General features: G+C 55.6%; 3 protein-coding genes across 3 annotated transcripts in view; 1 reads left to right on the top strand and 2 right to left on the bottom strand.

Moving 5' to 3' along the window:
• The window catches only part of PTSG_09322 (uncharacterized protein), a gene marked incomplete at its 5' end in the record, with an annotated part of 7,877 nt that extends 4,326 nt beyond the window's left edge, over positions 1-3,551 (bottom strand). Inside the window, 10 exons of the mRNA XM_004989523.1 lie at positions 4-243; positions 379-525; positions 763-844; positions 1,097-1,212; positions 1,440-1,700; positions 1,915-1,980; positions 2,280-2,524; positions 2,855-2,957; positions 3,134-3,205; positions 3,414-3,551. Coding sequence (XP_004989580.1) covers positions 4-243; positions 379-525; positions 763-844; positions 1,097-1,212; positions 1,440-1,700; positions 1,915-1,980; positions 2,280-2,524; positions 2,855-2,957; positions 3,134-3,205; positions 3,414-3,551 — 1,470 coding nt within the window. The remainder of the gene's footprint in view (positions 1-3; positions 244-378; positions 526-762; positions 845-1,096; positions 1,213-1,439; positions 1,701-1,914; positions 1,981-2,279; positions 2,525-2,854; positions 2,958-3,133; positions 3,206-3,413) is intronic.
• A 353-nt stretch (positions 3,552-3,904) lies between these two features.
• On the top strand, positions 3,905-9,186 carry PTSG_12869 (fructose-2,6-bisphosphatase; the record flags this gene model as incomplete). Its single annotated transcript, XM_004989522.1, has 15 exons — positions 3,905-4,004; positions 4,352-4,438; positions 4,593-4,689; positions 4,950-5,013; positions 5,143-5,217; positions 5,398-5,454; positions 5,708-5,773; positions 5,984-6,126; positions 6,457-6,533; positions 7,101-7,176; positions 7,339-7,420; positions 7,684-7,749; positions 7,933-7,994; positions 8,185-8,251; positions 8,488-9,186. The coding sequence occupies 15 exons, from the start codon at positions 3,905-3,907 to the stop codon at positions 9,184-9,186; spliced, it is 1,818 nt and encodes a 605-aa protein (XP_004989579.1).
• A 430-nt stretch (positions 9,187-9,616) lies between these two features.
• PTSG_12868 (uncharacterized protein) lies at positions 9,617-11,382 on the bottom strand. Its single transcript, XM_004989521.1, has one exon. The coding sequence runs from the start codon at positions 11,365-11,367 to the stop codon at positions 9,622-9,624; it is 1,746 nt and encodes a 581-aa protein (XP_004989578.1). The 5' UTR covers positions 11,368-11,382; the 3' UTR covers positions 9,617-9,621.
• Between the last annotated feature and the right edge of the window lie 43 nt (positions 11,383-11,425).

Here is an 11,425-nt window from a genome sequence, read left to right as displayed (position 1 = left end):
CACGAGAATGATGGTGACGATGGTGACTGCGACGGAGCGGGAGAGACGGGCCGTGTGGGGCAGTGCCAGGTTCGACCACAGCAGGTCGCGGGCCTCTGCCGCCAGATCAATCGTCCAGGTAAACGGCACGCGCGAGTGGCGCACCTGTGATGCAATCGTGGCGTCCTTGACAGTCTTGAACGTGACGATTGCGCTCGGAAGATAGGACGGAGATTCCGTTACCTCGCGCAGCCGCCGCGCATACTGCCACGTGGTGGTGGTGGTGGTGGTGGTGGTGGTGGTGATGGTGATGATGGCATATGGGATGGTGAGATAGGAGGCGGTGGTGACGTTGAACCGGGTGGATCAGGGAGGTGTTTGCGAGCAGCAGTCACTTACCGTGTCGTTGAGCGTGTTGAGTTCCGTCTGCCAGTGGTGAACTGCATCGACAACGTCACCACCGCAGCCGAGACACCCGCCACGCCGCATCGTCGCCTCCCCGCCCTGCTCCTGCTTATGCAGCGCCCGCTCAAGCTGCTTTCGCGCCTGCATGAGTGCAAGTAGGTGTGTGGGTGAGTGTGCGTGTGTGTGCATATGTGTGAGTGAGTGGGTGTAAGTGGGTGAGTGTGCGTGTGTGTGCACATGTGTGAGTGAGCGGGTGTAAGTGGGTGAGTGTTTCGGGAGTGTTACATCATGCATGTGCATGTCTCCACGTGTGCACAAAACTAGTACACCTGTCTCATGTGTACAATGGCGCGTTGCAGACATGCACGCGTAGCGCACCTGCTTTCGCTTCTTTGTGATGGCTGGGAGGTCCTTCACGTCCACAAACCGCGTCACCTGCTCGGCTCCCTCGTGCATTGATCTGCCCAGCACCAAAGCAGAGGCGCACCACAGAATGCACAAACACAAGCACAAGCCACCGTGGTGTGAACGAGAGCAAGCGCACGCCAAACGCTAGTACTACGATACACACATACACACGTACGCACACGCACACACACGCACACACACACGCACGCACACACACACACCACGACCACCAACACCACCAACACCACCACTACCACCACCACCACCACGGCCACAGCATCCCCATGCAGCTGTGGGTCATCACCTGAAGTAGTCGAGAACGGCTGCATCTGTGGGAACATCGGGCGGAATGTCGCGCACGAGAACAGCGTAGTTGTTGGCGTGCGCTGTGGCGAGGTAGCGGTAGCGGAACTTGGTGTACTGGTCGTCGTGGCGTGATGGTGGCGTGAGGGAGGCCACAAGAGGGTGCGTGTGCACAAGCCAACTCTACCACACGCACACTTACGCGCGCATACCGACACACGCGCGCACATATCAACACATACACTCAACCACAAACACACACATACGCACACAACCACAAACACACATGCTCTCACTCACTCACAGAGTCACCCGCCAGCAGCAACTGAACGGTTGCACGATACCTTCCTGTACGAGTGTCGGAGCGCATACATGATGATGACGCTGTACACGACCGTGAGGATGAGGTGCGCATTGAGGCTCTGGTTGCCGTCTGACACGTTGGCGATGGACAGGCCATCAACACCAGTGAGGCCAAGTCCGCCGTGCGCGTTGACGGGCAATATGATGATGGCAGTGAGCACGAAGCACGCGGCAAACGCCTTGAGGAGCGTGCGGAAGAGAAGTGTGTACATCAGCCCGTCCAGCCCGCACTGCTCAAACATCTGCACAGGCATGTGCACACGCGTGAGAGTGGGAGTGAGAGTGCGTGCGTATGTGTGTGTATGTGTGTATGCGTATGTGCGTATGTGTGTGTGTGTGTGTGTGTAATGTAACATGTAATCGATTGAAGCAACAAGCACACATGCTCTCACACAAACACATACACGTACACACATGAACACATGCGAATGGCTACCCCATGTTGATCGTGCTCACCTGCTGATCCGTGAGACGGAAGGAGGTGGTGAGCCAGCCAAAGTAGCCCGGCTGTGGTGGGTTGTTCTGATCATGACAGCGAGACGAGAAGTGGGCCAAGTGAGAAAGGCAAAGGGCACCAACTCCAGTAGAAAAAACACACAACACACATAAAGCAGGCAACGACAGTGCAGGACATGGACGCAAGCACATGCACACACATAAGTATACGCACACGCACACACATAAGTATACGCACACGCGCACACGCATAAGTACACACGACACACAACACACGCACACACGACACACACACACACGACACACGATACACGACACACACGACACACGACACACGACACACCGCGGCAAGATCCAGTACTCACGGGGGCGAGGTTTCCGATGTCATCTATTTCCTCGACGCGCGTCTCGTACAAGTGCGGCAGGCGGTGGCGAAGGCAGCAGAAGAGGGTGAGCAGCAGCACGGCGAGCACGGCGTTGATGCCAAAGGACACCAGGAACGACCGCGTCTCACTCTCGCGCACTTCGACGTCGCACTCCAGGCGCACATACACGGGGCCCGTTGGCGGCCGCGTGTCGGTAAAGGCGAACACGCACTCGCCCGCGCGCACTGCAGGCGTTGGAATGCCGCAAGCATGTCAATGACAGCGATCGCACAAAGGATTGGGTGGGGTGGGGTGACAACATATAGGACTTGATGAGAGCAAAACGTTTGGAACACATGCACACAAACAGACACAGAGAGATCGTACAGATGACGCACACGGGCTCACTCACTCACTCACTCACTCACTCACTCACTCACTCACTCACTCACTCACTCACTCACTCACTCACTCACTCACTCACTCACTCACTCACTCACTCACTCACTCACTCACTCACTCACTCACTCACTCACTCGCACACCCATCCCCAAGATGCACGCCTCGAAGCGCACCTGTCACGTTAAAGTTTGGCGTATCTGGGGAACAGTGTGTGGTGCGTGTCCATATCTTGATGCTGGAGCTGTTGTCTTTCTGGCAGTCAAAGGAATACGCTTCCTGTTGCACGCAGAGATCCAAGTGTTGCATTAGAACCTGTGCAGTGTCTTCTTGCACATCCACCCGTTCGTTGCCACATCACATACGACTGGCAACCACAAGAATGCCAATGTCAAGCAGAAAGAGGGCAAGCACAAGCACAGGCACAGGTACGAGCGCAATTTACCCACGCGCACCTGGAAATCGGGGGCTGCTGCGCAGGTTTGGGTGGATCGCAGACAATAGCGGGTTTGCGGCAGTCTTCCAAGCTGCAACAGTGACGACGACACCAACAACATGTATGCACGCAGCCACAGTGCAAGCACATGATCGTCACACAAGTACACGTTGTGTCACACAAACACCTGACATGAGACAACCAAACGAAGCTGCACACCCACGCTGCAAGCACCAATCACTACATGTGTGAGCACACGCTGCGAGCACAACACACACGTCCGCACACAAACTGCTCACCGTGGCAGATCCACGCGGCATGCTGCAGGATGCATCTGAGAAGAGGTTGACGCAGTCTGCGAAATAGACGTCCTCCCCATTCACCCCAACACTACTACCACACACCGCCACCGCACCGCCACAAACAACACAACCCATCTCATCCCTGCTGCTTGTCTCCCCAACTTCATCTCCATCTTCGTCCTCTGCATCTTCTTCGTCTGCTGAGTGTGAGTCAGCAAACACTTGTAGATAATTGCTTGAAAATGTTGCGCAGACCGCGGTCGTGCGCAGTTCAAACCTCGTTCTGCGTGTCGCCCGCGGTCAAACAAAGCAAGCAAGCAACGCGCATCCTTGTTCTTCTTTGTTGTGTTGGGTGGAGCAGGCAGGCAAGCAAGCGCCTTGGTTCTGGTTGGAGACAAAGGAGAACCGGGTTTGAGCGTGGTTGGAAGTACCGTTGTGGTTGTTAGTGGGGTTGCTTCTTCGCCAGCCAAGGACAGCGATTTCCTGCCATGCAAGGCCGCTCCAAAACAGAGATGGCTGACATTGTGCCGTCCGTGAAGAAAGGAGGCGTCAGCGGACACTCCGTCTTCAAGCACAAGCTCGTCGTCGGTCAGTTGTGTGTGTATCTGTGTATCTGTGTGTGTATCTGTGTATCTGTGTGTGTATCTGTGTTTCTGTGTGTGTATCTGTGTTTGTGTCTGTGTGTCTGTGTCTGTGTCTGTCTGTCTGTCATGTGTGTCTGTCTGTATGTGTTGTGATGTGCTCTGTGTTGTGTCCTTGAGCCTGCCCTCCCTCCCCCTCCCCCGCTTCTTTTCCGCTCTTCGTGATGTGGTGATGATCTTGCTCTTATCAAACACATCCCCATGATGATCACCAGCTCGTGATCTCGTGTTTCCTGCTCACGCGTCTTGGCTCTCCTCTTTCCATACCACATTCCCCTGCTGTCCCCCATCCAGCGCTTGTTGGGCTGCCAGCCCGAGGAAAGACGTACATTGCAACCAAGCTTGCGTACTACCTCAACTGGATCATGGTTCCCACGCGCGGTGAGCTGTCCGTGGTTGATTTGTGGTTGCTTATTGATTGTTTGCTGTTTGTTGTTACCCTCTCTGATTGTGATGTCACATATGATTTCCCCACTTAACTTCATCGTCGTCTCTTACTTTCCCATGTTCTTGCTGCCCCTCCTTCCATCTACAGTGTTTAATTTGGGCGAGTATCGACGCCGCAAGCTCGGCCCTGAATCGCCCGCCCAGTTCTTCCACCCAGACAACTTCGAGGGCGTGCGCCAACGAAAGTGAGGGTTGTGCTCGTGTGCGCGCGCGTGTGTGTCTGTCTGTGTGTCTGTGTGCGTGTATGTCTGTGTGTGTGTGTGTGTCTGTCTGTCTGTGTGCCTGTGTGCGTGTATGTCTGTGCGCGCGTGTGTATGTCTGTGTGTGTGTGTATGTGTGTGTGTGTGTGTGTGTCTGTCTGTCTGTCTGTCTGTCTGTGTCGTCACATACCCCCCCGCCCGCTTCAATGCAACTCACATGCACGCGATATGCCTGTTGTGTCCAGGGTCCTCGCTCGCCAAGCGATTGAAGACGTCCTGCAATATCTTCGCAATGACGGCGGCGTTGCGGTGTGTTTCATTGTGCGTGTGTGTGTCTGTGTGTGTCTGTCTGTCTGTCTGTGTGTCTGTGTGTCTGTGTCATGCTAAGGAGAGTGATCTTTTCCCATTCATCCCCATCCTCCCCCAAACAATCTCCAGATCTTTGATGCCACCAACAGCACCCGCGAGCGCCGCATGTGGCTGCAGCGCATCCTCAACAAGGCCGGCGTCAGGGTAAGTAACTTATTTGTGCGTGTGTTTGTGTGTATGTGTAGTTAGTCGGTGTATACACTTGCCTGCGCACGAACATTTGCTAGTTACAGCTGTGTATACCGTATGTGTGTACTTGAATTGCTTCCACTTATCGAAAGCTCACGTGTGCGCTTGCGCATGTGTCTGTGTACATGTGTATAGGTTGTATTTGTGGAGTCCGTGTGCGATGATGACCAGCAGATCCGCAACAACATCATGGTACGGACACAGCCAGCCTTGCCCTGCTGTCACAACTACTGCACTCGCCATCATTACCCACTCAAGTGTGCATACGTGTGTGTGTGTGTGTGTGTGTGTGTGTGTGTGTGTGTGTGTGTGTGTGTGTGTGCTCCGCTTCAAGCACTCGTCACACTCACGCTGACACATTTGCAAGTACTGACACGAGCATGAAAATATGAACACACCAATATCATGCACCACCACCGCAACAACAACAACAACACCAATCCAGGATGTAAAGGTGCGGCTGCCAGATTACGGCGCCCTCAGCGTTGACGCCGCTGTTGCTGACTTTGAGGTGTGATGTCAATGTGACGTGACGTGACATGATGTGTGAGAAAGGGTGTGTGTGTGTGTGTGTGTGTGTGTGTGTGTGTGTGTGTGTGTGTGCGTGTGCGTGTGCGTGTGGTGTTCTCTGATCTCTCTTGCATCAGCTTCAGCTCTTGCTCATCCCGTCATCCCCTCGCCACCTCCCCCCTCCCCAAACCCACCGCAAACCCCTGGACAGGAGCGCATCAAGTACTACCGCATGCGCTACGAGCCGCTGTCCTCCGAGCAGGACGCCGACTGCAGTTTCATCAAACTCGTCGACGTCGGACGATCTGTCCTCCTCCACCGCGTTCAGGGCTACCTGCAGATGCGCATCGCAAGGTGCACGTCTGCTGAGATTGTGTGTGTGTGTGTTTGTTTGTGTCTGTCTGTGTGTCTGTCTTGTGTGTGTGTGTGTGTGTCTGTCTGTCTGTCTGTCTGTCTGTCTGTCTGTCTGTGCCCATGTGCCTGTGTGTCTGTCTTTGTCTTGTGTGTCTGTCTGTCTGTCTTGTGTGTGTGTGTGTGTGTGTGTGTGTCTGCGTCTGTCCATGTGCCTGTGTGTCTGTCTTTGTCTGTGTATCTGTCGTCGCGTGGCTTCATTTGTGCGATCGTAAGCGTGTTGCGACAGTCAACCACCCTCACGCGCGTGCGCGCTGCTTGTTCTCGTTTCAGATTCCTGATGAGCCTGCACATCAAACCGCGCCACATCTATATCACCCGCCACGGCGAAAGCGAATTCAACACAGTTGGTCAGTATCCTTCAGCGCTGTTTTCATGTGTGCGTGTGTGTGTGTGTGTGTGTGTGTGTGTGTGTGTGTGTGTGTGTGTGCTTTTGCTTGCCACAGGGCGGATCATGAGGAGTCCTGGGGCTAGGCATTAGCTTGAATTAGTAAGGATCGCGAGCTCTAGAGGTGGAACTTCACTGCGCGCTACAGGTGCTCTTGGCAATTGGCTAAGAGCTGGGATCTACAGCCCCCCCACGCAATGCATGCCGACGTGCTGCTTTTATTTCCCCTGGGTCAAATAGATAAAGCTGAACCCCTCGGATCCGAATCGACATCGATAGCGGTGTTAAGCGAAATGGGTCCTCGGCCCGACTGTCGAGCGACACGAGAATAGCTTGTGTGTGTGTGGCTGTCTGTCTGTCGGTCTGTCTGTCTACCTGCCTGCCTGCCTGCCTACCTGCCTGCCTGCCTGTACCTATGTCTCTGTGTCCGTGTGTGTATCTGTGTCTCTGCCTATGTCTGTGTCTGTGTGTGTGTGTGTGTCGTCCTGCCAGCCGCCTTCAGCTGACGCCCTCCTGGAAATGCCTGCAGGCAAAATTGGCGGCGATTCGTCCCTGTCACCACGCGGAATGGAATACGCGCAGCGCCTCAAGCAGTTCATGGACGAGTGCGTATCCATCCTGTGCACGCGTGTGCTTGTTTGGGGCTGGCCTGTGTCAATACTGCCTCTGTTCACATGTTACCCCCCCCCCTTCACCTCCTCACTCTTGGCATCATCACTTCACGTCCCCACTGCACCCAACACCCTTCCCTTCGTCGCCGCCACCAGGCAAGAGCTGCCCAACTTGCGTGTGTGGTGCTCCTCCCTCAAGCGCACCATCCAGACCGCCCAGAACTTTGACGACGTGGAGGTGCGTGTGTGTGTGTGTGTCTGTCTGTCTGTCTGTCTGTCTGTCTGTCTGTCTGTCCGTGTGTGGAGGTGTGTGTGTGTGTGTATGTGTGTCCGTGTGTCCGTGTGTATGTGTGTGTGTCCGTGTGGAGGTGTGGAGGTGTGTGTGTCTGTGTCTGTGTCTGTGTGTTTGGAGGCACAATCGTCCGTTTCTGCATGCCAGGCAGTATCTGCGACAACATTGACTGTCACTCCCCTTCCCTGCCCCTCCTGCCGTCACTGTAGTCGTGGAAAGCGCTGGATGAGCTTGATGCAGGCCTCTGCGATGAGCTCACGTACAAGGAGGTCGAGGTGCGACTTTGCACGTCATAAGTTTGCTTCGGTGTGGTTGGTGGGCAATGCACTCGTGTCATATTTTCAGGGCGCTGCTGCTAATTGCGTCATGATGATGTGACATGCTTTCGCTTTGTGTGTGTGTGTGTGTGTGTGTGTGTGTGTGTGTGTGTGTGTGTGTGTGTGTGTGTGTGTGTGCAGGAGCAATTCCCCGACGTGTATCGGGATCGGGCCACAGACAAGTACTGGACCCGCTACCCAAGGTAACGCGCACGATGCAAACAATGACGTGGAGTTTAGCACACACATGCACGTCGGACGCACGTAGCACACGTAGCACACGTAGCACACGCACCTCCGCAAACATCCACGCGCACACCCTGGTGGCTGCGTGCCTCAGACGATGGCCTGTGACCGCGTGGCTCATTGTATGCGTGTGTGTGATCGTCGCAGGGGCGAGTCGTATGCGGATGTGGTGCAGCGGCTGGAACCGCGCATCCTCGACCTTGAACAGGCGCAGGTGGTGGCCTTGATGACGCCTCCCATGCGTCTCTGTCTCATGCTGGTGGCTCGTGACCATTCCACAGCGCAACCACAGACGCGCGCACACACACACGCACACACACACACACACACACACACACACACACACACACACACACCGCATGTGGTCAGGAACACAACCTCACACGCTGTCGTGCACACACTACCACCACCATCAACACCACCATCAACCATCACGCACATGCGCCGCAGGAGAATGTGCTGGTTGTGTGCCACCAGGCCGTTGCGCGCTGCCTGCTTTCGTACTTCCAGCAGAAGTCTGACCTTGCATCTCAGCTACCGTACATCAAGGTGGACCTGCACACGGTGTTCAAGATCACCCCCATCCCCTACGGCAACCTCATTGAGGTCTTCCCGCTGGGCATTGACGCCGTGTCCACATATGTCCCGCGCATCCCAACGGCGCTGCTCGACAGCCCGGCCATCAGCACGGGTGGTCGTGGCGATGATGGTGGCGAGCCGGCGCGATCAGCGTCCTCGTCGTCCCTGCAGATGAAGCCCTCACAGGTGATTGTGGTGTCGCCGGCGGAGTCTGCGCACATGATGCACCACGTCAACCCCGACTCGCCCGTGGACATTGACAAGCTCTTCTTTGGCGATGACATGGAGAAGGAGATTGAGAGTGCCAAGATGAAGTCCACCACAGACAGCGATGGGTTTGAGTCTGCGTCCACGCTCGTCAGCACGCACGCGTCGCAAACGCCGTCGCAAACGGCATCACACCGCCCCTCGCAGCAGCTGGCGGCGGAGTCGGTGCTGGCTGGCCGCTACAGCCCACGCGCCACCGACGCGCAGAAGGGCGGTGCTGATGATGATGGTGGTGATGCTGATGATGTGGACGAGGATGAGGACAGCCCGCTGACGCTGAAGCTTCGTCAAGGCAAGGAGTGACACATGACGTGTGTGTGTGTGTGTGTGTGTGTGTGTGTGTGTGTGTGTGTGTGTGTGTGTGTGTGTGTGTGGTCTGTGTAACACCACGTGTCTACCAACACAACTTCATGCTATTCGCTTTCGCTTTTTGGCCTGCTCGACCCTGTTCACCATTGCCTGCTTTTCCCTGTGATGCGCGTGCCAGCACCATAAACAACTATCAGCAACAACAGGGGCAGGGTGGAAAGGCGGGGATGCTGTGACCTTGATGTGAATGATGGCATGACGGGGAGAGCGAAAAAGGGAGTGGGGTGTGACATGGAGAGTAAGGCAGAGCAAAGTACAGACAACCAAATCACAAGCGACAGCAGTGCACTCTGACAGAGTGCAGGCATGTGTGTGTGTGTGTGTGTGTGTGTGTGTGTGTGTGTGTGTACATACGGCCAGGAAGACGGTTTACTGTGCAGACTCGTCGACAGAAGCGTCATCAGTGAGAAAGACATCCAGAGTAGGCTGTGTTTGAGGCATCACAATAAAGTCAAGGGCCGAACGAAGGGAAACCAAATAGTCACGGTAGTTGGCGAGCTTGTGCGGGTGGAATGTAATGAAGCGGCGAAGAAGAGTGGCCGCCTCTCTTGCTTGCCTAAGCGTTGGTGGGGGTGCGTTCACTTTCGGGACTGCCGGGCGCTGTGACGATGATGGCACGTCGTCAAGACAAATCACATCACCCTCCCCATCGTCCCCTTCGTCGTTGTCATCGATTCCACCCACACCACCCATACCACTGTTGTGGTCCCCGTCATCACCCACATCACACGTGCCGACATGCCCAGCCTCCCGTCCGTCAGAACCCTCAAGGTGGTCAACCATCGCTTCCAGATCACGAGGCTCGTGTGGTACCTCCGTAACATTTTCCATCGGTGAGCTCAGCAAAGCGTCGGCAGTTGGGGTCTCCTTGCCGAAGCGCGGGTCGGAGGCGAGCGGTTTTAGCAGTGCGTTCAGCTCGTCGATGTGGTCGTCTCCAGGGAGAATGTCGGCGTGATCCCAGCAATGGCGGATGGTGTCAACACTGATGTCCTTCCAAGCATTCTGGCACCAGTGAAATGCAACGTCGAGGGGCACATGCAGCCGTGCAGCTGTGACGCTTGTGTCCTCGAGCTCCTTGGACAGCCAGGTAAGGTGGCGCACTCGGTATTTCGCTTTGAAGGAGCGAATGATGCCAGCATCCAAGGGCTGCACATGGGACGTCGTGTTGGGCGGAAGGAAGACCACGTTCACCGTTCCGATACTGACACCCTTCAAGCCAAACCATGTGCCTGGTGTGCCATCTGCGACGATGTGGGAGCGTGCGTTGTTGACAATCAGCCACACAGGCCGCTGGACATGCCGGGTGAAGTCTTTGAGGAAGTTGTTGAAGATTGTGGAGGTCATCCAGGCGCTGCTGTTGGAATCGTAATGAGCACCGGAATCATGAAGTGACCGCCAACCTTTTGCAAAACAGCCAGGGTTCGCTGCCTTGCCAATCACGTACAACGGCAGCTTGTCGGTACCAGAAGCATTGCAGCACAGAGCAACGGTCAGTCGCTGCTTGTTCGTGACCGCTCCCGCACGTTGGTGAGATGCACGAGTGCGAGTTGGGAGCTGCGTATAGTACACAGCTGCCTCGCGCAAGTTGTACAGGTCATCACGGGAAACGTGCTCGAGGAGTCTGGGCAGCGCCTCACGCGCAAGCGCAACACCATCCATGTCCGCGCTTGCCGCCTGTGTGTGAAGCTTGCGCTGACACATGTCATGACGATGTTTGAATCGCAGCAGCCATGAGTGGCTGAAGTTGAAATGGTCTGGCAGAGATGTGTGCTGCCCAATGGCATGTGCTTTTGCCAACAGTGTTTCGTCTGTCAGCGGGAAGTTTTGGGCCTTCTGCTGCTCAACCCAGGCGGCCAAAGCTGCTTCGAGACCTGCAACTGGGCTCGGTCGAAGCTTGGCACGCTTTGCTGTGTAAGGATCGCTTGCTGCTTCCTCCCAGCGCTTTGGATCCTTGAGGATGTTTGTGATGCATGCTGGCGACGGACGCTTGCCAAACTTTGCACTGCAGTACTCGATGAGTTGCTCTCGAGTCAGCGACGCATCTCTGCCCTTCTCATGCACCACTGCTGCCTTCTCCGCCGTGGTCAGAGCCACTCGCTTCTTGGCGGTTGACATGGCGCGGCTTTGCCTGTTGCGTGCAATTAGCAACCACAACCACAACAACCAGTATTCG

Source organism: Salpingoeca rosetta, assembly GCF_000188695.1.
Source record: "Salpingoeca rosetta unplaced genomic scaffold supercont1.28, whole genome shotgun sequence".
Taxonomy (NCBI): Eukaryota; class Choanoflagellata; order Craspedida; family Salpingoecidae; genus Salpingoeca; species Salpingoeca rosetta.
This window is presented reverse-complemented; position numbering and strand designations above follow the sequence as displayed.